The sequence below is a fragment of the Falco rusticolus genome, chromosome 9 (genome assembly GCF_015220075.1).
Source record: "Falco rusticolus isolate bFalRus1 chromosome 9, bFalRus1.pri, whole genome shotgun sequence".
In the NCBI taxonomy this organism is placed as follows: Eukaryota; Metazoa; Chordata; class Aves; order Falconiformes; family Falconidae; genus Falco; species Falco rusticolus.
The window spans coordinates 40,106,176-40,132,030 of NC_051195.1; the positions used below are offsets into that span (position 1 = coordinate 40,106,176).

Here is a 25,855-nt window from a genome sequence, read left to right on the forward strand (position 1 = left end):
GCGCACAGGCGGCGCCGCCCGGCTTCGTCGCGGCGCTGTGGCGTCATCGCGGCGCGACGCGCCCAGCGCGGCTGGGGCGGGGGGGCAGAGTCGCGACGGCGCAGCAGCCGACGCCATGCCGGCCAAGAAGTCCTTCCGCCGGCGGAGGGAGGACTCCGAGGAGGAGGAGGAGGACGAGCAGGTCGCTGAGGAGGTCAGGTGGGTCGGGAGCCGGCGGAGAGCCCGGCTGGGCGTGCCCGGCCCCGCATTCGCCCGGCGGCGCTATGTCCGCCCGTGTCGCGCCATCGTGCCGTGTCGTCATCTCGTCACGTGATGCTTCAGCGTTCCAGCATTGCGTTGCGTCACGCCGTCCGTTGCATCCTTTTGCTACGACTTCGTCGCGTCACACCATTGCATCGCCGCGCCGTGGCGTCACATTGCGGATTTACGCTGTCTGCCGGTGTGACGTCCCACCGCCGCACCTGGCGCCGCCGCCCGAGCGGAGCCCTCCGGGCGCGGGGGGGGGGGGGGCGGAGTGGTAAAGGTGCCCGGCATGAACCCGTATTGCTCAGTGACCGTCTGTTTTATTGTGGGTAGGATATTGTCTGGAGGCCTTAGCAAACTAAGCGTGGTGATCTTTGGGTCGTTCTTTCCATATTGGCTTCTTATTAAAGCCTTTCAGCGTTTGCGTGGTGCTTTCCTCAGTGGAGGCAAGGCATCTTGAAGGGACGTATGCAGCAGACGCCATGGGGATTTTCTTGTGATTGCTTAAATAAATGGAATTGCTTAAAGAAAGGAGAATAGAAAATAATCTGTCTAATCTGTAACCACAGAAGAGGACAATGATATGCAGGAGTTCAGGGCAAAGTCTGTCTGGAAGGTTCCGTGTTAACTGCAGAAAATCAAATTAAGTTAGTTAATTATAGCCAAAGCATCAAGTCCTAAGTCAAATGTTTTTTCTTTAGGTTAAAAGTTGAGGAAGCCAAAGAAGTTCAGAGCCTCAGAAAGCGACCCAATGGGGTGAGGTAAGGGATGTGGCACCAAGGATGTGAAGTTGTGTTTTGCCCGACAGTGTAGTATAACAGTAGATTTCTCTCTTGTCACGTGCCTCCTTTCAGTAGAAACTGTTACATGTCAGATAGTGGCAAAACCATGGTAGAGGAGCTTCTACATTAAAGTCTGAGATGGAAAAGAGGGAGGCTTTGATACAGGTGTGCAGTGTCAGTTTAAGTGAGCAAAGTCTGGTCTGTATCCTAGCCATGAAGAAAAAGATCAAGATTGGGATTTACCACGGCATGGATTTTCACCAAATTACTTCTGTTCTGCACACATGATTTAAATTGGACACTTTCACACCTACTCCATCCTAATTTTCCTCTCTCCCCTCAACTAGTGGCATTGATTAGCTGATGAGCTAGTTGAAATGTGCACCAGCAGTGAACTTTGTTCTTTATTGTGGTGGCTCACCTTCTCATCTCCCCAAAACAGTACTAGTTCCTCTATCTATGTGGGGGGATTAGAAAGATTTGACAATTTAATGTTAATACAGTGTGTAAATCTGCTAGATTTAGAGAACGACAAACAAATTCAGTCTTGTTGGTATGTTTCCTTCTGCTTAATGTTACTTTATCTGCTTGACCAGCGCTGTAGCTCTGCTTGTGGGAGAGAAGCTGCAAGAAGAAGCAACACTTGTGGTAAGTGTTAGACACTTTCATCACCTCGGCACTAAGATGTAATGAATCTGTAACCATCAGTGTGGTCCAGCCGATCACCATGCAAGTCTGGCCTGGGATAGGACTGATGTCATAGCTCAATACTGAAATGTTTTCTGGTTTTATCCAGATTTCAGAGAGTAGCATTGAACTAGAGGGAAGCTTCAGGCTTTCTTGTTATTTCTTATTTTACAGGATGACCCATTTAAGATAAAATCTGGGGGAATGGTGGACATGAAGAAGCTGAAAGAAAGAGGCAAGGACAGGTTGGTGCATATGAACTCTGAAGATCTCTCCCTGAACTAGTACTCAGTGAGAGCTAGTGGTGACATAATCAGTTGTGTTGCTTTGAAGAGTTTAACATAATGCAGTTTGGCTACTTGCTGTTACCCTAACTTGTCAAATTATTTGTAAAATCCAAAATAAACCCAAAACAAACAAAATAAAACAACCTAAAACAGTAAACATTGTGGTTTCCCTTCAGGATTAATGAAGAGGAAGATCTAAACTTGGGAACTTCCTTCTCAGCTGAAACCAACAGGCGGGATGAAGATGCTGACATGTAAGTTGTGCTGCATTGTGTCTGTGATGTTGAATTCGGGGTTTGTGTCCCCTCACGATTATTTTTTTTTTTGTCTTGGATTCTGAGTAGTCCCAGAATATCTTCCCAGTTCTCTCTGAAACTTTCACTTGCTCTTTCACCTCTGAGCTGCCAGATGTGAGGCTTTTTATCATGGACAAAGATGGGAGGTGCCCACCAGCTAGCTTGGCACTAAATACTAGTGGGAGCCTTCCCTGCTGGTTGTGAAAGAGCTTGGAGAACCCTGTAACTTCTTGAACAATTGCTTCTTGCAATTGATGTTAGCTGAGCTGTTTTGGAGAGATTATTCTTTCCTTTCTCTGAGCTATTGGGGCAGCGATGCAGCTGTGCTCAGTTTTCTGTGTGCAGTTTTCAGTACAGAAAACAGAATTAAATGCTCTGTCCCTCGTGTGCTGCTGTTTAGGATGAAGTACATTGAGACTGAGCTGAAGAAGAGAAAGGGAATTGTGGAGAGTGAGGAGCAGAAGGTGAAACTTAAGAATGCTGAGGACTCTCTGTACGAGCTGCCAGAGAACATTCGTGTCTCCTCTGCCAAGAAGACTGAGGAGATGCTGTCCAACCAGATGCTGAGCGGCATTCCTGAAGTGGATCTGGGAATTGAGTATGTGGTTCACAGAACCTGTTGGTTATGGCTTGAATTGCCAGGATGAGCAACTGTTGATTGGCAGAGCAGTGGCATGGTTGGGTTCTACAGGCCCCGTTTGGCTCTGTGATGGGATTGAGCCTTGTTCTGGATCAGCACGGTATGTAGCACAGCATGTTCTACACAGTGGTAGGGCTCCAGTGCAGCTCCATCATATGGCTTCTGGGAAAAGGCTCAATTTTTGTGATTTGAATCTCGCAGCTTTCTGGAGGATCTGTTATGCCCTGCACTGAAAGAGGGTGCATTAAAGATGCAAGCTTCTTTTTTACATTTGAAACAAAACATTGGTTTCTGTAGCACTGCCCCTTCTCTCAAAAAACACATCAAATACCATAGCAGCGCTATTGCTATCACTGAAATCCACTTAGCATTTCTATGCCTACTACCCTTTTAAAATATGAATCGGTACTTTTTTCTTTGTTTTTCCTCTAGCGCAAAAATAAAAAACATCATCTCAACAGAAGAGGCCAAGGCCAAACTGCTGGCAGAGCAGCAGAACAAAAAGAAAGACAGCGAAACTTCCTTTGTTCCCACCAACATGGCTGTTAACTATGTCCAGCACAACAGATGTAAGTCTTGCATGGCTCTCCTGACCCAGGCGTGACCCCCTCTGCTGAAGAAAACAGTTGGGACAGGGTCTGATGCAGGAGAAATTAGACAAGCAGCTGTCTGATTCTTTGTTCTGGGATGTTCATATAGACCCCACCTGGTCTGGTCATCTTCTTCCATCTGTCAGAAAGGAGAGGGACATACTACTCATAGCTGGACTTTCTGCTCTTGAACTCCCAGCTGACACTACCTCATAAATTACAAGACTTTTTAAGTTGTGTCTTGAGTGCGTGCTTGAAATGCCTGCCTTGTCAGCTATGATAAATGATGGTTTATAATTGAGAGAATCCATTCTGTAGGCTGCCAAAGCAGACAGGTGGTCAAGAATACATATACCTTAGTAGACCAGCAGAGACAGGAATTAATTTCCAGGAGAGCTTCTCATACCACAGCCATCTGGGGGAAAGGCAGCCTTCTGTGTGTCTGACCATTCTTACAGGGGTGATTTGGAGTCAGGTTTGTGTATTCTGAAGGAAATGAAGAGTCTCGGGGCCACTTCTGATGGAACTGGGATACAGCAAATTTCAGTAGCACATCTTGTGTGTATTGATTCTCCACAGAACCCAATTACAAGAATGCTTGTTCTGGGGTTCTATTGTTTCTGCTAAAGATCAGTTGTAACAAATGCCATAGAAATGCATCTGTCTGCCTTATCTGATGTTTTCCCTCTTTCAGTTTATCATGAGGAGCTAAATGCACCAGTGCGAAGGAACAAAGAAGAGCCAAAGCCCCGTCCGCTGAGAGTGGGGGATACAGAGAGGCCAGAACCCGAGCGTAAGTTCCTCACCTGAAATGTTGTAAGGAGAGGCACTGAAACTCCTCAGGGGTCTCACACTGAAAAATGATCTGGCTCCTGAGATAGTGAGGAAACAGGGCAGTCTGAAGTTCATGAGGGGCTGTTACACTTGATGTGCTGCTACTAGGTCAGGTCACACCCGAAGCCCTCGCAATGGAGGATGTCTTTAGAGATGCCCAAGGGTGGAGTAGCAAAGGTCACAACTGAAACATGTTGCCAAAGCAGGCTGGCAAGGGTTTGATGAAAGCTGGAATAGCAAGGGTTGCACCCCTGGGGAGCACTGACGGGTAAAGCAATAGCATTTTACATAGCGAGGGGCTGTATAAGGGAAGTGGTGGAGTTAAGGAAGCGTCTCCTGTGGAAGGACAGGGAAATAGTATTTCCTCACCTTTCTTTTGAAGGGTCTCCTCCAAATCGCAAACGTCCACTCAATGAAAAAGCAACAGATGATTATCACTATGAGAAATTCAAGAAGATGAATAGGCGATACTGATGAACATGGACTGAAGTCTTTGCAATTCTCATTTTCCGCTAATAAAGGATTTTGTGTCAGTGACCTGAAGTGAAGTTGGGGAGAGTTGCTACCTTCACGTGCTGGTGTTAGCCTACAAAGCTGTCCTTGTGATCTTGTAGTGAATCTGTTTGCAGGTGATTGTGAACTCTTCGGTCAATAAAATCTTGTATATTTTCAGTTATAAAACTTCATTTATAAAAATGTGAGCTTTCATGGTTGGCATTCTTTTGGCAAGAAGACAAAGTTGCTTTTAACGTTCTTTAACCATCATAAATATGAAAAAAAAAAAAAAAAAGATCCTTTAAAAGCAGCAGTGCTGTTTGCCTTGCAAATATAAAGGGAAGGTTTAAAGCCTGTTTGCTTGAATGTAACTTTGTAAGGGACTTCTTGTTTGTTCCCAAGGGTCTTTGCTGTATAGTAATGCTGCAGCAGCATGTTCAGTGCTGCAGTTCCGGCACCCGGCTGGCCAGTGCTGCAGAGCTGCGCCTGCTGCTGCCTCACTGGGTCTGCTATCAGCACGAGAAACAGCATAAACTGTCACTGGGTCTTTGCTGTCATGTGCCGTGTTGGTTTGTATCTTTTTCTCCCTGTAGACTTATTCTGTAGCAGTTTACTGCAATTTATTTTGGCTGCGAAGAAGAACATTGGATCAGGTTGTAACTACTGGAGGAAAGTCTCATTCTCAGCTCTTATGACCAGGTCCCGATGGCAGAGGCCCCACCACCGGTGTTGGCCATGTCTTCCCTGGAGGTGTGATGTGCGGGCGCTTGAAGGAGGGCTTGGAACTTGAAAATAGTAAAAGTGGTTTTGAGGGATTTTAAATGATATTTTTTCTTCTGGGACACACATCAACAGTTTCCAGGTGCTGGTGGTAATGAGGGCCAGGGTGTCCCATGGCTGTGCAGGCACCTATGTCTGGTCACTCAGGAGTGGAAACTCCAGGGAGGGGTGAGAGAGCCCCAGATTTTACTCTCTCTCTCTCTCTTTTTTTTTTTTTTTTTTTTTTTTTTTAATTAAAAAAGAAAAGTCTCTGAGCCTGTGCCCCCTTGCAGGTCGGGGATGGCATCCCCCCTGCGTAGCAGCAAGCGCGGCACCGCGCATACAACGTCCGAGCCTGAAGGCAGGGCTCCCAGGCGCGCCGCGCGGGGCCGTCCCGCAGCGCCGCCCTCCGTGCCAGCCCCGCCTCTGCCCGCACCCAAGATGGCGGCGGCGGAAGCGGCGGTGCGGGGCGGAAGCGGGGGCGGTGGGGCGGTGCGGCGGCAGAGCCGGGCGGGCTATGAAGCTGCGGCGGGGCACGCTGCGGGTGGCCTGGGGGCTGGTGCTGCTGCTGCTGCTCCTCAGGCCCGTGAGCGCCGTGGAGCCTATCAGCCTGGGGCTAGCGATCGCGGGCGCCGCCGCCTCGGCCCTCACCGGCTTCATCTCCTACCCGCGCCTCTACTGCTACTTCAGGGAGTGCTGTCTCCAGCGGCAGGACCAGCGCGCCGCTGCCGGTGCGGGGCCGGGGCGGGCTCAGGAGGCGTTATGGAGGTGGCAGGAGGGCGGTTGGGGGTGCAGAGGCCCCGGGAGCCGGGCCGGGCCCGTGGGGCCTCCCCGTGGGGCACTGCTGCAGCCCAGCCCTTCGCCCCCTGGCCTGGGCCTGTCAGCCTTTGTGCCGGGGCGGGTGCTGGGCCCTCGGAGGGGGGCAGCAGGCGGTGCGACCCCGTGCCGGTCGCTGCTGACGGTGGGGTCTCTCTCTCCAGCTCTGCAGGAGAACTTGGACAGGAGGCTGTTCGGGCAGCACCTAGTGAACAAGGTGGTTGTCAAGGCTGTGAAGGGCTTCTTGAACAACACCAACACCAAAAAGCCTCTTGCGCTGTCCTTGCACGGGTGGACTGGAACAGGCAAAAACTTTGTCAGTAAGATAGTTGCAGAAAGCATTTATAAAAGAGGTCTGAAAAGTAAATATGTCCATCAGTTTGTGGCAACTTTACATTTTCCTCACGCTCACAGCATCAATCTCTACAAGGTAAGAGTGTGCTATGGAACCCGTGGCAGTGGGACACGGCTCTGTTGCAGTGAATTGCAAATGCTATGGCTTGATCAGTACTAGAAACCTAGATGTTATTTTATGCAGTGAAATATAGCCTGTGCCATCTTTGGAATCTTGTAAATCCTAACATCCATCAACATGGGTTTCCCATGAGTCCAAAGTTGTTTGCATGTGTTGAGCCTCTCTTTAGGGACGAACAATAATGGTTAATTTTCATACAACACTTTGCTTAAGAGATGTGACTGACTTAAGGGTAAGCAGGTGCTGCAATTCATCAGATTTCTGTGGTTAGGTGGTATGCTAGTGGGTGCTGCAAAAAACTAATGGTTCATGACTCTGGGGAACCAGCCAGTGACTTCCAAGTGTGTCAGGTACCATGGCAAGCTGAAGCTTGCTCTCTGAGGCATGGGTGTAGTTGCCAGTTTTAATGCACACTGAGCAGGTAATTTAGTTTTTTCTGTGCATCCATTTCCCAGCCGTAAAATAAAATCACAAAATACTCTGTTGTCAGAAAGGTACAGATAAATGTGTTCAGAATTGATCTGTCAGTTTGTTAAGTGTCAGCACAGTTCTGTAGGCTGGTGGTTATCATGTGGAGCGGTAGCCCAGATGCATGTTTTCTGCGAGTTTTTTTGTTCTGACTTTGTTAACAGCAGAATTTGAATGAGAACCACTGTCTTGTAGTACTGAATGTTTATATTCAGTTTGTATATGTTAAAAATGGGAACAGGATGGTCTACAAACCTGATTTCTAAATAGAGGAAATGCCTCTTTCCTCTTTTAGAGCTTACTTTTCTCCTTCTTGCAACTGAGTTGTTTTAAAGTAAAATTAATCCTTTTTTGATTTGAGGTGAATTTGTTTGGGAAACTTGCTGCCCAAGGCAGTAGGAGAAACCATTGCTTCTTACCCACAATACACCTGATGCCACTCCTGTGCTGCCTCTGCAGTTCGGGGCTAAGTAACAGTGAATATAAAAATGATGAATCATTGGAAATGGTCAGAACAGTTACTTCTCTTTCATTGGCCAGCAGATCAACCCCTCCCCCGCCCCTCGTTACTTCATTTATTGATCTTAAATTTAACTTAAGTGGAAGAATCTGTTAGCCCTTCTGAACAATACTGTGTTTAAGAAGGGCTTGTAATTGTCTTCTTTTAACTGCTGAATTATTAAAGCACGGGGTGAGAACTGAATTCTGTTTCTGCTTCTGCCAGTGACTGCAGGTGCAATTTCTGGTGCTGCTCAGGTAGCAAATTTGGTACTGTTTGTAGCTTTGACACCTAAGGATGTTTACTTTTGGCAGTACTTTGGTCTAATCCTCTTGTCAGGGCTTTGCTTTTTGTTGCTGTTCCTTGGTAGTACCCATCCCTTGTCCTACTGTGCACTTTCATTTTTGTTATGTTTACAGGAATATCTTTCTCATGAGGAGATTTTCTGCTTGTCCCATCCTGTCTCTTGGTGTCTTTAAATTTTTCAGAACCAGCACGAGATTTTGGTAAAAGGTTTTATTTACAGCTTTTAACCATGTTTTAGTCAAGAAGCCAAAGCTATTAAAATGACACCATTAAAATCACTCTTTCAGGACAAAGGTCATTAAGCAGAAGTGCTATTTTCTGACTTTCAACACAAACCTTTTCAGCATCTTTTATTTGTGTGCCACTCAGGATCAGTTGCAGTCGTGGATTCGGGGAAATGTGAGCATCTGTCCCAGATCACTCTTCATATTTGATGAAATGGATAAAATGCATGCAGGACTCATTGACTCCATTAAGCCATTCTTGGACTACTATGAGCTTCTGGATGGCTTGTCTTACCGACAAGCCATCTTCATATTCCTCAGGTAAGAGGAGGCTTCTCAGGTTTGTTGTTCTGTACACTCAAAGCCTTTCAAAACTACCTTGAGCTATAATCTTTTTCCTTTATTTAGCAATGCAGGAGCTGAAAAGATAACAGAGGTGGCACTAGACTTCTGGAGAAATGGGAGGACAAGGGAAGATATACAGCTCACAGATATCCAAAATGCATTGTCTGTGTCTGTTTTCAATAACAAAAACAGTGAGTAAAACTGCGATTGTTTTTGAGGTAGTAAAATTTCCACAAAGGGATGGGCTGCATTTTGTTGCATTTTTACAGCTATGTTTTCTACTTGATGTGGCCTCCGATTTTTACTAGCCAGGAGCCACAATGCAGTTTTGGGGCCTACAGTCATTCAGCATTTAGAGATGAAATGTGTACACCTTGGCTACCAGTGGGTTTGCTGTCTGTTGGATTGCACGTGTTGGGGGAAGTCTACACTATGCATTTATTGACATACTAATGGGCTAAAGGGAAAGCAAACAGAAATCCTGACAGTAAGGCTAGATATTGCGGTAGCTGAAAAACCTTTAACCAATAAAATGTTTTATTATGGGGAAGCCACCTCCTTGGCCCCCAACCCACTTAGCCTATATCTCTGTCTGTTAAAAGCCTTCAGGCAGCTATTTAGGAGCAACAAGCAGACGTGCCAGCCCTGCTGTGGGCAGTCCAGTGCTTCCTAGGTTTGCTCACGCAGGACTCCTGGTGAAAAGGGGTTTTAACATAATTGTGCATTATAATTATCATTACTGTAGTTTTTTAGAAACGTGAGATGCAAGGTCCAAAAAAATGAGCAAGGAAGCTGGGCCAAGAGAGCTGGTGTGAGATAGAAAATCTGTTCTTGCCTAGTTGAGGGAGGGGAATATATGAGACTAGCACCTGGGGAGCCATGCTTAAATGCATTCAGTCATTCAGCTCCAATGGACCACATTTATGTGTCTGTCCAAAACTTATGCAGAAAGTGCCAAGAGAAGGGGCTTGTATTTGGACTGACTTGTGCATTATAGGGCCCTAAAAACACAGGTGAATTCTTACTGGTAGGTAGCAGAGGGCTATGATATGCCTCTTGTTCCCATTCAACCCATAGTAGTGTTAACTAGAGGAGTAGTAACAAACCCTTCTCTTTCCCTTTGTAGGTGGATTTTGGCACAGCACCTTGATTGATAGAAATCTCATTGACTACTTTGTTCCTTTCCTGCCTCTGGAATACAAACATGTGAAGATGTGTGTTAGGGTTGAGATTGAATCACGTGGCTATGCTGTGGATGAAGACATTTTAACCAGAATAGCTGACGAGATGACCTATTTCCCCAGAGAGGAGAGAATTTATTCAGATAAAGGATGTAAAACTGTGGATGCAAAGCTGGATTATTACTATGACTTCTAACACTTTATTGCTACAACCTGCAAAGAAGCAAATTTAACTTAATCACAAAGTGGCAAACCCAGGACATTTCATTTTTAAGCACTTTTTAAAGGAAGGAACATTATTTTAAAACTGGTGTGTAAATAAGCAGCAGTGCCTCTGCATTTTTATTCTGTCACTAGTCACAACTCCCAGGTACTTCAGCCTTGTGTTGTCAAGTAAGAACAAACCACATTGTGAATGCGGGGGTCTCTGTCTGACAGTGCCAAGGACTCCTCTCGGATCATGTGTCGATCATCAGAACCCATTGGCAGGCAGTTGGCATGTACATAAGGACTGAGACTATGACCCAATTTTAATTGGATTTTGGTTTGATGTGGATGATCCCTAGACAATATTGAGAATTTTAATCAAAGTTCCTATGTCTGTGAAAGCCTTCATTGGGCTTGTGTGGGAATAATCCTGTCACTGCATTAAAAGCAGAATATGTGTCTTTTTCCCTTGAACAGCTTGGCTCTGGTAAAGATAAGGGGGGATTCTGTAATTAAAAAAAAATTCTGAGTCTTCTATCCAACATCATGCAGTACCATTATCTTTCTCGAAACAGTTGTATAATTTGGTCTTCTGCATGTCAAACCAAGAATATGAAACTCTTTGGTGTCAACAGTGTTCAGAGGAGTGGACTTCATATTACAGGGAAGTGAGTTGAAGTCCTTGACTGCCACATCCATGTAGTTGGTTCCTTTTTTGGGTGGTTTTAAGTATGCAGTTGCCCACAGCATGCTCTCCCAGGAGTGATCTCGGGAGGGAGAGTGTGCTCAGGTGTGCTGTCTGGTGAGTCAGCCTCATGGAATGGGTGTAACCTAATAGGAAACATGTACAGGTTAAATTTTACACCAAGGAAAAGAGGTTTCTCCTCTTCACCTACATGTAGAATTCGGGGGCTGGCTTGCAGGGTTTTCCCATTTTCATCTTCTCACAATACTGTGTGCCTCTGAGGCAGGGATGAAGATGGATCTAAAGGCATTTGGTAAAAAAAAAAAAAAAAAAAAAGTTAAATCTGTCAATGGAAGTTACTGCAAAGAGTGTTAGACTTGTTTCTGAATGCGAGCACTGCAGAGGCTTTTTTTCACTCCAGTTTCTATTCAAAATAAACTTTTCTCATTGGAAGTGTGTTTCTTAGCTAACTTCTGGTGTTCTTTGCATTGAGTGATTTGATGTTAATTTTGTACAAACTTGCTACTTGTTGAGGAAGAGCATACTGAGGTTCTGCGTGAGGTGTTCAGCTGTGCTTGAATATCAGTATCTCCTTTCTTGAGTTCAAAGGGAATAGATATGGGAGATGTGACTCTTTGCTACCTGCTGAAAGAGAAACAAATGAAGTTTGCAGTAGAAACTGCACTGCTAGACCATTGGTGCTAAATGCACTCGCATGGTTTTTGTAGAGGCAGACTTTCTAGATGCATATGTGCTCAACAGTATCATAAGAATGAACTTGTCTTCTAGAGACTAGTTAAAACCCTTCTCATCTCCTCCTCCCACTGTGATAACCACTGACTGAACACCTTACAGGCTCTGATTGAAGCCATCCACACTTTCAGTGGCAGCATCTTGAAGTTTTCTCCGTAAGGGGAGAAAAAAACGGCCAGTAAGACTCCCAGCTGTCCAGTTTTGCTCTGAAGTTGTAATATGCAAATTGTCAGTCCCAGTGTTTGTCAACAAATGTGTGCTTTGAACTTGGGTATTTATCTGTGTGTTTGACCTGATTATAGCAAATGACTGGCTAATGGAAAAAAGAAGACGTGGAAACAATAAACTTTTACTACTATCTGGTTCCTTCTCATCAAAAGAAACAGTTCAACCAAGCAGTATTGTGGGTCTCCAGCCTTAAATAGTTCTGCTTTGTGTGCCATTGCAGCATTGATAACTTGATTTGATACAGATTCGTAGCAAGTAGTTCATTGTATCATAGCCCTAGATGGCTTAGGGTGGATGGAAGCTTCCTCTAGACCAGGGGTCCTCAAACTTTTTAACCAGCAGGCCGGCGCCGATGAAGTGGCAGGCAGTCATCTGCGGCTGCTTGGTTTCCACCCCCCCCAACCCCCGCGGGGGGTGTGTGTGTCTGTAAATACCGGGGGCTGGACCGAGGATCCTGGGGGGCCGTATCTGGCCCGCGGGCCATAGTTTGAGGACCCCTGCTCTAGAGGGTGTAGTAATGATGTTCAAAGGGTGGGGAGTGCCTCTGTTTAGTATCTGTTTTGTTCTTGAAAGCAGACCCGATATGCTGGGTTTTGGCTGGGATAGAGTTAATTTTCATGACACCTGGCTAGGAGACCTCCATCTGGGTAAAAGAAGTAAGTGTGCCTGAAATTCCCACATTTGATCCTTGCAGTCCTGTCATTATTCCTCCCCTTTAGGCTGTATGGTTTCAAAGCTGAGGTCCTCACCTTCTCTTTCTTGCTGTGACTGGGTAACTTTGGCCATTACTCTTTTTAACAGGCCACTTAAAACTGGATCAGACAAGTTAAAGGAAAATGTCCAATGGGGGGGAAATGTCTGATCCCTAGAGAAACAGTCCATGGGCCAGGTGAAAGTAGCTGAGTAGTCACCGAGACTGAATTTTGTTCTTACCAAAGTCCAGTACAAGCAACTGCTGTTTCAATTCAACCCTTTTCCTGCAGGGAATGTTCCAAGATCTGATGCTGTGCTTATAAAATGAGAGGTTATGGTTAAAATACAGCAAAGTGCTCTTCTCTTGACAGAAAGAGGCAGCGTAGCTCTAGAGATGTGTCTGCCTGATGCCCTGGGCCAACCAGCCAAGCTGCCATGTGTGCAGAGTAGCACAGGCATAGTACAAAGTCCTGATGAGTGAGACCGCTTACACTTCCATATATGCTTTGTTAATTAGTTTCCTTGTGCATCATTATAGCACAATCCATGGTGCACAAGCGTGGACACCTGACTGTTCAGTGAGGTGTGAGTTGATGCCAGCAGCTGTACCTCCCTTGAATTCGGCCGTTACGCGCTGGCTTGCTTTCAGTGCTAGACAGGCTGCAGGTGCTCTGGCCCACAGAGATACGATGAAAGCTGTTGCTACCTAAAGAAAAGGTGAAGTGCTGCCTTGAATGACAGCTCTCCAGACACAGTGCACAGAGGAATGGCTAAACAGGCAACGTGAGGCCTACTTGTCCTGCAGTGCCTGGCAGTGTGGTCAGAGATACCCACTAATAACCATGAAGCAGGGCAGGCAGAGACTTTAAAGCTTATTCACAGGTGTTTGTTTCTACTGAGGTGTATTTAACTGCTGAATTCCTTACTGTGCTGTTGGATGACTCAATATGTTTTAATATCAAGAGGCTATTTAACCTGCTTATCAATTGTTACGAACAAATTTTTAAGAATAAAGGAAGCTTAACAGAAAGCTGTGGTAGAGCCAATTGAAAACTGCATAAATTAGTGCTTTCCTACAGCTGAAAATGATTAAACCAAAAGAGAAAAATTATTTGAGATTTATTCCAACTGCAGTATGGTAGCAGTATTTAGTGTTTTGAAATTGCACGAGTATTTCATATTTGAAGTAACTGAAACCGGATGCAGCGTATATACCTACAAGTAAGTCAGTTAACAGGGAAAACATGAAAAGCAGCAGTCCAATGTCCCAAGGTTAATGGCTAGCTAACATTTGGCTCTGGAGATTGCATCAGCATGAACAGTTTGCCAACATTTGACAAAATCCAGATGGGGCTGTAAAAGGTAATTGACACTTTTTAATTAAGACTTTAACATAAATGCTAAGATCTCTGTTGTAATTTGAATTAATGTAGTAAGTGTTGAGACCTGTAAGTTTGTATCACATGTTAAAGCAAGTTTAAGTACAAGTGAGGGAATGGATGCTGCAGCACAAAAACAGCCCAATCCCTCACAGCAGTTTAAAAAACACACTACAATCAACTAAATGATAGGCACTTCTGTCTTGCAGTACGCTATCTGATCCGCAAGTGATGGAGTACAAAAGAGTTAAAGCTTGCAACAGTTTTAAACCTCAGCCTTACCAGTGGGTGAAGGTTAACTCAAATCCTTCGCAGCTTCCTATTGCTCACCTTTCCACACAGCCATTATTTAACGTTAAAAGCTATTATAAAACATACTTGCCTAGAAGGTGTGGGATTGTTGATTGCTCCCATTTCCCATACTGCCTTCTCTGTGGCACTCTAGGAAGAGCTTTGTATTACTGCTGCTTACACTTCAGTATAAAAATACACTACTAAAAATAACTTTCTGCCATGAAAATGTCTTCCAAGCAAGGCGAGAGTAGCATTACCCAGTCCTAGACTCTTGGGTGTAGCTGGGAGGGACTACTAAAGATCTTGCAGACTTCAGGCCTGGGAGCCTGCACACAGATTAGCCTGAGAAGCTCTAACAGTCAAATCCTCATGAGAGACTGTTCTGATTAAGAACAGGAGACTGGCCTAGCATGTTGTGATAGTCATATGCCTCAGATGGGTCCATCTGCTTAGGAAGACCTAGAGTTTTGGATACCATTTGGATGCATTTGGATACCAGTCAGTTTAGAGATGCACAGTGGGATGTTAACTTAAAAAAAAAAAAAGTTAAAAAGCCCACACAGCTCACTAGTATTCATCTCACTAGTATTTTCACCATACTCCCTGCAATAGTAAAAAATGCTTCAGTGCAAATACACAGATTCCCAAAAGCTCTGAAAGTGCTTTGGAGACCTGAGGGGCAATTAACCCTTGGCTTTTGTATCTCTCATCATGTCTTCGTGAATATCCAGCTTAGCCTGTACAGTCTTGCAGCCTTTATCAGAGTAGATTTTCTGCTCTTTTGGGAAGAATGTCATCTCATCAGCCACTGCTTGAACCACCTTCTCATCGACAGCATAGCCACGGGATATCATTTCAGCCCTGACACACATCTTCACGTGCTTGTGCTCCAGGGGCAGGAAGGGGACAAAGTAGTCAACGAGGTTCCTGTCAACGAGGCTGCTGTGCCACAGTCCACCTAGAGGAGTTGGGGGAGGAACAATCATAGGCAGGAATTTCTCTACACTTGAGCCTGCATAAGGTAGGACCACAGGCCAGACTGAATTCCCAAAGGGGTTTGTCTCAACCACTGCCCAGGGAAGAACAGCATGCCAGTTAGCTGGATGGATCAGACTGATGGTACCCCCCAGTTGCCACTGCTACCCATCAGTGGCACACAGAGCAAGATCTGTGCTGAAAATTCTCTTGTGATGGCATGACACTAAAGTGAAGGGACAGAAGGGCATGGGGCCAGGGCACTGTAGGAAGGTGAGGCACAGAAGCAGGGCAGGGTCAAGGTAAGCTGCAGTACAGATTGCAGAGATGAACCCTGTGGTACAAAGTAAAGTGAATTTCCTATTTTCTGGGGAAAGCAACTTACTATTCTTGTTATTGAAGACTCCTACAGATAGCATGGGCTCCAGGTCTTTCAGCTGAATGTCTTCCCTGCGCTTTCCATTTGTCCAGAAGTCCAGAGCCGCTTTATTAATTAAGTCACCACCTGCATTGCTATTCATAAAAGAAAAAAGGCCAGTAGTGAATACAAACACAACTGAGCCAGAATTTCTTTTTTAGCCAGTTACATGTATTGCTATCTTCTTGATGTCAACAGCATCCTGCAAGCCAAAATTTAGGGAAAGTCTCCAGTGTTTTAAATAGCCATCAGTGTGTGGTGGGTTGACACCAGCCAGCAGCCAAGCACCTACGCAGAGCTTGCTTATCCTCTCCCACCTCAGCGGAACTGACGGAGAAAATAGGAAGAACAAAAGTGAAAAGACTTGTGGGTCAATATAAAGACAGTTTAATAGGTAATGAAAAGAGGAGACAAAAACCTCAAGGAAGGCTAAGAAAATCACTCACCACCCCCACAGTAAGACTAATGTCCAGGCAGTCTCTGAAGAACCATCACCTTGGAAGCTGAAATCCTCCCTTCTTTCGCTACCCCAGTTTTTATTGTTGAGCACGACATGACAAGGTCTTGAATGCTCTCTTGGCCAGTTCAGGTCAGCTGTCCCAGCTGTTTGTCCTGCCATCCTCTTGCCCACCCCAGCCTACTTGCTGGGAACAGCATGGGAAAAAGAGAAAGCCTTGAGGCTTTGCAAGCACCATCCAGAAACAGACAAAACATTGGTGTGTTATCAACACTGTTTTAGCCACAAATCCTGAACATAGCACCAAACTGACTGCTGTGAGGATGGTTAACTCCATGCCAGCCAGACCCAGTACGCAGTGCACCCATCCCAGATAACTTCCCCACCACCATCTGTGCTCTGGGCCAGGCTCGTGAGCCCAGCCCACTGCAGTGGTCTGCCGGATGGCATCAGACCTGCTCCGCTACAGCCACAGGTCACACAAGAGCTCACAGTGCTCCCCTCTGTCTTTATAGAGAGGGTCTTCACTCCAGAGTGGTTCTTCTGCTGTTTTTTGAATGAGGTCCCTTAGGAACATCATTATCATCATAAACACAGATTTATCTTAGTAACTCAAAATGACTGAAATAGGTGCTACAGACCTGAGGAAGATGAAGATGGCTTTCCTGTAGGACACTCCATCAACTTGCTCATAATAGTCTAAGAATGGCTTGATGGCATCAATAAGACCTGGATGCATTTTGTCCATCTCATCAAAAATGAAGACAGAGTGAGGACAGGCACTGACGTTGCCCCGAATCCAGTTCTGCAGTTGCTCCTGGAATAAGAGGTCGAAAAACACTGAAAAACTAGGTCTCTTTGGGATGTACTGCAAGATGCTTGTATGTGACAGACCCTAGGGACACCCTTTCAAATGTCAGCATCTCATACTCACTGGTTATACTTTTTCCTGAAGAGAGGACCATAAACTCTGTGACTGATCCTTTTGACATGTGACACTGAATTTAAATGTGAATTATTTTCCTGCTCACAGAGAAGACTTCCTAAATCTTTCTGCTTAGTGTATGGATAAGACACAAAACCCAAGCTAAGATGGGAAGTCTTGAAGAAGGGAAAACTTCCTGTTTATTTTAAAAGCATCAGTGTTCTGTCTTTCATACGGAAACCACATCTATCGGTACATCAGTTTTAGGTACCTTCAAACATTAAAATAAGATGATCAGAATTCTCCAATGTCGAGTAATGAAGGCACTTGAAAAATCTCTCAAGCAGGCCACACTTTCTCATTGCACAGTGCATGATGGGTTGACCTGGCCAGCAGCCAAGCACCCCAGCAGGAGCAGGGAGAGAGGACAAAGAATAAAAGTGAGAAAAATAATGGTTCAAGATAAAGACAGTTTGATAGGTGATGGAAAGAGAGAAAACACAAGCAAAGGGAATCACTCACACCCTGACACATGCAGGCCAAAACCCAGGCAGCATTAGAGCCACAACCACCTCAGAAGCTAATGCCCCCCCACTTTTTCCTCCTTCTACCCCAGTTTTTATTGCTGAGCATGACAGCATATCCCTTTGGACAACTGGGGTCAGCTGTTCTGGCTGTATCTCCTCCCAGCCTCTTGCCCACCCAATTTATTTGTTGGGGGGGAGGGGGCGGCGGGAAGCAAGCTCTGAGACTATGCAAGCACTGTTTCATAACAATCAAAACATTGGTGCATTACCAACAGTGTTTCAGCCACAAATGCAACACATGGCACTGCAGGGGCTGCTATGGGGAAAGTTACCTCCATCGCAGCCAGCCAGTACACGCAGTTTCAAGGACGGAGTTCTTTCCCAACAGCAAGCACCGCAGAAATCAGCAGATGGCACCAGTGAGAGGACAGCGCTAGGAAATTACTCTCACTATGGATTTATTGGCTTTCTGGTGCCGTTCTCTTTCACCTTCCGTATGTATTTCCCCCTCCCTCTCTCTTAAACACCAGTTTTGGAAACACATTGCTGTACAGCTCCAGCTGCCAGGTATCTGAGGGACATGTGCAGCACAAACAGCCGACCTCCTCTGCTAGGAGGTCTCAGGACAGGGAGTAACAGAATGACCCTGTGCACCTCCTCACCTTGTAGAGCTTGAGCTCATCGTGGTGGGGGAAGTGCAGAGTGGCCAAGAAGAGATGGACGAACTTGCTGCGCAGGCCGGCAGGGTGGATGTGCTCCGCCAGGATCTGGCTGAGGAAGTTCTTGCCAGTGCCAGCCCAGCCATGGAGCGAGAGCATCAGCGGCTTCTTGGGGCTAGGGTTGTTGCTGAAGCCCATCACCGCCTTCAACACGACGTCCTTCGCCAGGTGCTGCCCAAAGAGTTTGGCATCCAGCTGCGCCTTCAGCGCTGTAAGGAGAGGGAGAGATCAGCATCGCATGGCCACCAACGGGTGTCAGTCACTGGCCACACACCAGGCAGGCGAGCTTGGTATGGCCACCGATGGATGCCCGTCAGTGGCCATGCACCAGGCGAGCTTGGCATGGCCACTGATGGATGTCGGTCACTGGTCACACACCGGGCGAGCTCGGCATGGCCACCAACGGGTGTCGGCCAGTGGCCGCGCAGCAGACGAGCTCGGCGTGGCCGCTGCCCCGGCCAAGTTCCAGGGCAGGGCTGGGCGCCCAGCGCGGCCCGGCGACCCCTCGGCCCCACCGTACCGGTGGCGTTGAGCCGCTGCCCGCCGCTGGGGCAGCACTCCACGTAGCGGCAGTAGAATCTGGGGTGGGACAGGTAGCCGGTGATGGCCGAGGCGACGCCGATGGCCAGGCCCACGCTGAGCGGCTCCAGCGCCGCCAGCCCCGGCAGCAGCAGCCACAGCGCCCCGGCCGCCCGCAGCATGGCGGCTCCGCGCGGCTCCGCACCCGGCCCGCTTCCGCCCGCCGCCGGCAGCGCCCGCCCCACCCGTAGCCGCCGCTCCCATCTTTGTGAAGGGCACGGGCGGCATCGCTGCCCTGCTGATGGCGTCGGTGGGCCGTGACGTCCCGGGGGGGCGGGGAGATGGCGCTGCGGGCGCGGCGTGACACATTCAGAGCTTCGGGCAGCGAGGTGCGACGGGGCGAGGGGGCGCGGCCTGCTGGGCCCGGTCCCGCCCCTCCCCCGCCTGGCCCCGCCCCGCCCTCCCCCGCCGCGCGTGCCGTTCCTGGGGCCGCCGCGGCCGGCGCGGTGAATCAGACTCGGTGGCGTTGATGGGAAACAAGCGGTTGGTACGACAGGCAAAGGTCCCAGTGGCGGTGTGGCTGCTGCCTTCTGTAAAGTCCTGCGATGGGATCTAATGTATTTGCGGGCTTGTTCACGGCATGTGCTAAATGCTTGTCAACTGTTTGTGGCATCTAGCATATCTTGCATTTATAGGAAAACGTGCTTCTGTTGCTGTATCAAGATCTCTTTCAAAAGTGTTTCAGGGGCTCAAGTACTAGAAAACAGCCTGTTTGCAAGCAGCCGAATCCAGAGCTGGTAGGAAGTGACATACTGAAGTACCTGGTGGCACACGGGTCTCCAGGAGTTGAGGATTTGTTTCGAAATCTGCATCCCAGCTCTGAAATGAAGCAATATTTGCAATCCCATGATAAAGGGAAGGGGATTTCCAGGTGGCAGGATCAGGAGTTTATGGTTAAAAGGTTGTGTAGCTCTTTTTCAGACCATGCACTAGCTCCCAGCAGGCAGGGTGAAACAGTGCTTTCTTCCCCAGTTGCTGAGGATTGTCAGCCTGCTTGTCTCAGGGAAGTGAAGCAGCATGTTTTGAATCTAGACCTACCACTAACTGCTGCTCGTTTGAGATGTATTACAGGCTGGGGTGTGGGATACCACTGGGGGGTGTCCATCTCAAGAAGATGTGGGATTATTTCATTAGCTCTTAGCCTTGAATTCACCTCCGGAATGTTGCCTGCCTTTGCCAATATAAACCAAGACGCTAGCAAGGAAGATGCTCCAGTAGTGCCATGAGAAGCAGGGTACACAACCCCCTTGTGGGATAAGCAGCATTGTGTTAGTACAGACTTTGCCCTCTAGAGCCACCATGGGTTCCACAACCACCCCAAAGGAAGCTGGCATTGAAAAGGAAGCCCTTACCACCAGCTGGTCCCACTGATAACTTGGCTCAAGGTGCCCTTGCCACTGCCTTACCTGAGAAGTTCAGCATGTCGTTCATATTGCAGCCCTCCAGGAGACTGTGCTTGAGTCAGGAGTGAGGGCAGAGGAGCTGCCAGGTGACATCAGCACTCCTCATAAAGGCTGAAGTGCTGAGAGGGTCCAAAGCTGGTGTCAAAGCGAGCACAAGAATAAAGAATACAGCAGCATTCAGGAGCTTCATGGTAGGAACTAAAAGCCAGCCTGGCTCAGCAGGAAAGGAAAGCAAACCAGAAACTGCAGAATAACTTCCTGGAGCGAGGGGCCAGAGGCTGTTCAAGAGGATGGAAGCCAAGTCTCCTGTAGGCTGGAGGTGTTAATGAGTTAACAGACTTATCACACTCCTCGAGAACTGAAAGTGCTGTGAACAAGGTATTGCCCCACGGGTAGGGTAAGAGTTTCATCGGAACAATCCCAGCTCTGAGGGCAGCAGGACTGGAACATCACTGCATCTTAACCAAGGTGCTAATTGGTCTGGTGATTAACCAAGAACATAACAATGCTTGTTTTGGGCTTGGTTCAGGGTGGGTTGTACACCTAGCATCACAGAGCCCAAAGATTTCTGTAGGAGTGTTTGAAGCTCACAGAACTCACAGAAGTGAAGATGTCAGAAAGCTGCTTTATTAAAACCAAGCTCTCAGAGTAGATATTCATCACACACACACACCCCCTGCCAAAAAAGTGTAAGGAGAAGGACAGAGACTGAAGCAGCTTTCATTTTCTCAGCACTTTTTTTTTTTTTTTTTTGGTAAACGAAAAAAAGGTGAAAAAAACCTTTAGGTAATTCTCATTTTATTTTCAAAGTCTGGTTGGAAAAACACTGAGCAACATTATTTAGTATTTGAAACAGATGCTCAAGATTTTATGTCCTCCTTGAAAGGAGTGCCCTGTGCTGCTGACTACTGAGCACCTGAGGAGAGTCCCGTTGCGTCCTGTGCTGAGGGAGTCCTTGCTGTCAGCTGCTGTCGAGTCTTGAGGTGGGCACAGCTTAGACTCTTGGCTCGTCATTCCAAGGCAGTTTGCCCAGATGACTTACCTACAGAGGGGTGTCCTCAAAGCCCCAGTGTTGCCCACCAAGGAGCTAACACCTGAGGAGCCGGGCTTGCTGGCTGTGAGCCCTCCATTGGGAAACTCGGAGGCTGCATAGAGGCCAGAGGAAGGAACTGGCAGTGGCATATGAGGGTTTCCATGTTTCCTGGACTCTGTCAGAGCTCTCCTGGAAACAATTCAAATGATCGTTTTACAAAGGTGGTTTAATACCGCTGAAAAATGCTGGGAGTTTTCCAGTCCACCCTGTTTTCTTGATGCACCGGCCCTCTGCATTGGTCTGTGCTGAACACCAGGGGGGGTGTCAGACACAGGTTTTAGCCCAGGATTTACAAGCTGGAACAATTTTTGCAGAAAACTAAGTCGTGCCTCAGAAAAACAGAAGGGGAATATAAATCAGCAGAGCTGACCACTTGCGTTATGAAACGTGATTTCTTGGGATACCGTGCAGCCTGGCCCTCATAGCTGCTGAGGGTTCACAGAGAGCAGGAGGCTCAGAGACAATTCTAGCAGGGGACTGAGAACAGCCAAAGTCATCCTCTTACAAAGGAGAGTTTGAATAAAGGAATGAAGCTGTTCAGCTGGCATCTGCAGATTTTCTTGTCTTTACATTGGAATTAAAGGTGCAAGCAGGTTGCATTGCTTGCCTCACAGGCTTCAGCAGATGTTTCACCATTCCTCCGTAGAAACAGTGTGGTCCCTTGAGCGCCAAAATGGACTGTTACCCCCAAATGTCTCTGGGATAAAGTATAGTGCCAAGTTGTGTCTTGCAAAGGGTGAATCAGTTTCATGATTTATGGTTCACCCTTTCAAACCTGGATGGTGCAAAGCATCTTCTGACTGATGTCTGAAGAGGGCAATGAGGTGTCCCCTGGTAAATTTTTCAGTGTGGTTATGTGTCCTTTCACAGGGTCTCACCAGCCTGGAAAGGATAGCATCTCCCAAAACACAGACAGAAAACACAAAGTGATGTGCTAGAAACATCAAAGAAAAGGAGAATTACCTCATCTATGCAAAAAGAAGGAGTAACATGGGACACATCTATAGATCTTCTCCTTTCTATGTGGGAGAGAGGCAGCATATATTTCCTATACAACAATAGGATGTATGCTGCCTAACAGGTACCAGATGGGTGTTTAAATAACCTTCAGCTGCAACATGTCATGCTGTTATCTCATTATCCCTTACAAGTTAAATGGGTTCAAGCTGGGCCTGGACATGGTTGAGATGTCTAATAGTGGTGGTGAGACTGACATTGATGGCAATTTCCTTGAACAGCTGTCTGGAAGCTCCAAGTGGAGCACAGACACTGCAACACGCAGTCCACAGTGCAGTATCTTGTTGCCTGTTGTGTTGTGCTGATGAGCACATTGTTCTTCTGTCTCAATGTTCTCCTGTGCCCTAGGCACAGAACTGACATCCTATCATGTATTCACACTGCCCTGCCGACCAGACCAGCGTGTGGGTGTGGGGTGGTCAGCCAGCAGCGTATCATCTTGAATCAGCTGCCACAAGCTGAAGGTACTGAAGATCTATAGCAGAGAACTTTCAAAAAGTGTTCAGTGTGCAATAGTTGGCTTGGAGTATCTGTGATTTGCAGTGTTGATCAGAAGTGGAAGTGGTGTGGTGGGAAGGTGAGGGTGCAGGAGAGGTAAGGAGGGGGATTACAGAAAGAGGGAAGGCAGGGATCTGGGGAGCAGTGGTACGAGCTGGAGGTTATGGGGTGTTTGCAGTGAGTAATTTGGAGTGCTAAAGCTATTGTGGTAGATAGGGGAGGTAGTGGAGATGGGGTGAATGTGTTGCAGAGATAAAGGATGCAGAGATGGCATACTTAAAGCCAAGGATGAGGAGAGAAGAAAGTCCCAGATGAGACCTTTGTCTGGTCTTACTCTGCTTTCAGTATGTTGAAATTTTCTGTCACCCACCCACGGTTTGATTTGTACATTGTTGATTTAAAGTCAGCATTCTCAGGACTTTGGGCTTGCAGCTCCATGGCAGAAAGCCTAGAGAATTTGGGATATGGCTGGTTAGCATGGCTTTCTGATCACAAGGCAGCACACCTCACAGTTTGCTGGTGAGCCAAGAAACATACTGTTACCAGTCACAGGAAAGGGTGCTAGGAATTGCTGCTGCAGCCCTGCCTGGAGTTCGTGGAGTGCAAGAGGTTTCCAGGTACGGATTGTAGAATCAATGAATCAATGCTTTTCCCAGAAGAAGGCTGTATTTTTGTTGGAGAATGTATAAGGTCCTCAATATTTCCAAGTGCTTTATGATGGAGGTTTGGTAACATGACTGCTATTTTACATAAGGTGCTGGGCTGGCAAGAGGTTCTCGCTGGAGGTTTCTAATTGGAGAAGAAGTGGGAGACTAATTTTTCCCTATGCTCAGTTTAATTTCTACCTAAACACATATCTTCTCTCCCTGCTTTCTGACTCTGGCTAGACAGTCTCTAATGCTTGAAGTTTTTCTAAGAGGAGTTTCGTTTATTTTTACCCTCCTCCCCCACCCCCGCCCTGCCAAATGTGTGGTTTGGGTTTGTTTTCTTTCCCTGCTTCAATTTCAGCATCATCTTCCAAGTGCTTCTTATCCTAAACATAGAGATGAGGCAGTGACAGGAAAGGGCTGCCACTCTGACGTACATTGAGATCTTTTAAGGGTGGGATTGTGGTGGGCTTTATCCAAATACAGAGCCTGGCTAAGCTCTGAGGATTATGCTAACACTGTGGAAAGGCTCTGACATACTGGAATGTGTTCGTTGACCTTTCTATAATGTGACAGTAGCAATAACACAGACACCAAAATCTACGTTAATGCTGAGCAAACATTGCCTAAACCTAGCAACACCCAGGGAGTCAAGAGACTGTCATTCTTCTCTTGCAGGTTGGAAAATTGAGGTTTGCAGATGATGAAAGTTCTTCTTAACATGGCATTTCATAGCAAAGGGTTTAGCAATTCTGTTCTGTCTTTGAAATCTTTACTCAAGAGCTTGAACCATGATTTGCCTTGGGCAGGCTTAAAAACCCCTTGTCTGGGGCACAAAATCACAGAGTCCCTTGGGTCAGTGTGTGCTGCTGTGCTGTGGGACAGCCCAACAAGGAAAGGTATGGAAGAGCTTGGGAACTGAGTGAAATAGAACATCATATACCTGTCCAAATAAATCTGCCCATGTTAAATAATTGCTTTGATCGTATCTGAACCTTTGTAAAATTCTGATGTACCAGTAGGGTTTTTTGCTCCGTTTGCTGTCTCTAGAAGATGCAATTGAGAGGTTCTTCCCAGCAGCAAAAGAAATTTTCCAGCATTCCCATCTGGATGCCCAACCTTAAAGCCCTTCTGCCAGAGCCTGTATTGCAGAGACCAGAGTCTCACTGTGCTGTACAAACAGAATGAATAACAAGCCGTAACAACCTTACACTGTTGGGATGCAGTGGTGGTCCAGATTAGAGTTTTACCTGGACTACACTGGTGCAGCACCCACCCAGAGCAACGTACAGCAGCTGAGGATCAGGCAACATTTGTTAATGCTGGTGATGCCCTTTAACCACGCTAACAGTCTCTGCAGAGGGAGACAAATGTGATTTTTAATCTGATATCAAGTGATTTTCAGCAGGCAGAGCTACACAGGTCATGTTACCTGGTAGGGATAGGAGTGAAAGGTAGATAAGAGTTTTTTAAAGCCATACTTGATCTATAGCGTTGGTGGAGGTGAGGGAAGCTGCTGCCTCACATTTCTTGCCTCCCGTGGGAACTTCCTTGAAACATAATGTTTTATAGATAAGTGCAAGGTGACGAGTTGGCAGGGCTCTTCTCTGCTCTTTATAAGGTGAGGCCTGGTGCTGAAACCCATTTCATCTGTCAGTCATATCAAATCCATCAAGCAATGACAGATGGAGATGGTCTTCCTTAGAACAAGCACAGGGAGTTGTTTAAGTGCCCGACACCTAAACTTCAGCTCTGCTTCTCTACAGACCACTGTGTGGTCCAGAGGGAGAAGGGATGGAGGGAGGCAGCCCTTTGACTCTGGAAAAAAATGGGAGGTTTCTTTTCATATGAACAGGAGATGCCAAGACTGCCATAGTGACAGGCTTTGAGGAGAACCATTTTTTAACCTGTAGCTGGGTGATCTTAACAGGTGTCCAGTTCTAAAGCAGACTTTCATGGCATAGACATGTTGCAAGCTCATGTAGGTTTTGGTGCCAGGAGTCAAGAGGTTAAGGTGTAGCTTGGGCAAAATTGCTGTTAAGAATTTAAATACCAGTGCGGCAAGGACACTGGGGCTCAGGCGGCTGTTTTACATGCTGGCTTGGGTGTCTGCTGTTGTAGGGCAAGAGGATACAGCTGCTCAGGGTCTAATGGTACCACCCAAAGCCAGGTGCAAATAAGCAGGAGCCACCCATGGACCATGCAAATCCACCTGGGCTGGCAGCTGAGAGAGGTACCCTGGGGGCAGGAGCTGAGGAAAGCAAAGCAGGGTGTGGGGGGCTGGTGCTGCACCAGCCTCCCCTTTTCACCCTTGCCTCCTGCAGAGCTGGCTCTGCTCCTGCCTATTTGCCTCTGGGTTCTGATTTCAAGGCCCCTGTTGTGCAAGATCGAGATGAATGTTGTATGGAGTGGTATCGATAGACCCAGTAGA

The 25,855-nt window shown here is 47.0% G+C and overlaps 3 protein-coding genes across 7 annotated transcripts; 2 read left to right on the forward strand and 1 right to left on the reverse strand.

Moving 5' to 3' along the window:
• The first annotated feature begins 37 nt into the window (after positions 1-37).
• C9H9orf78 (chromosome 9 C9orf78 homolog) lies at positions 38-5,055 on the forward strand. Its single transcript, XM_037401224.1, has 9 exons — positions 38-198; positions 945-1,004; positions 1,622-1,673; positions 1,887-1,957; positions 2,176-2,253; positions 2,696-2,893; positions 3,368-3,504; positions 4,220-4,318; positions 4,742-5,055. Exons 1-9 carry the CDS (start codon positions 116-118, stop codon positions 4,831-4,833), a joined length of 870 nt encoding a protein of 289 aa, XP_037257121.1. The 5' UTR covers positions 38-115; the 3' UTR covers positions 4,834-5,055.
• Positions 5,056-6,090: 1,035 nt separating this feature from the next.
• On the forward strand, positions 6,091-11,930 carry LOC119154065 (torsin-1A-like). Its single transcript, XM_037401241.1, has 5 exons — positions 6,091-6,344; positions 6,594-6,859; positions 8,547-8,722; positions 8,810-8,937; positions 9,873-11,930. The coding sequence occupies exons 1-5, from the start codon at positions 6,131-6,133 to the stop codon at positions 10,121-10,123; spliced, it is 1,035 nt and encodes a 344-aa protein (XP_037257138.1). The 5' UTR covers positions 6,091-6,130; the 3' UTR covers positions 10,124-11,930.
• A 1,666-nt stretch (positions 11,931-13,596) lies between these two features.
• LOC119154049 (torsin-1B-like) lies at positions 13,597-20,414 on the reverse strand. Of its 5 annotated transcripts, none has more exons than XM_037401217.1 (5): positions 20,173-20,414; positions 18,131-18,396; positions 16,658-16,833; positions 15,527-15,654; positions 13,597-15,124 (listed from the first exon to the last, which is right to left on the reverse strand). In XM_037401217.1, the coding sequence occupies exons 1-5, from the start codon at positions 20,195-20,197 to the stop codon at positions 14,850-14,852; spliced, it is 870 nt and encodes a 289-aa protein (XP_037257114.1). In that variant the 5' UTR covers positions 20,198-20,414; the 3' UTR covers positions 13,597-14,849. The 5 variants fall into 5 exon arrangements, 3 of the variants coding, with proteins under 3 accessions (XP_037257114.1, XP_037257113.1, XP_037257116.1); XM_037401216.1 differs by lacking the exon at positions 20,173-20,414 and adding an exon at positions 18,708-18,915; XM_037401219.1 differs by lacking the exon at positions 20,173-20,414 and adding an exon at positions 18,566-18,690.
• Between the last annotated feature and the right edge of the window lie 5,441 nt (positions 20,415-25,855).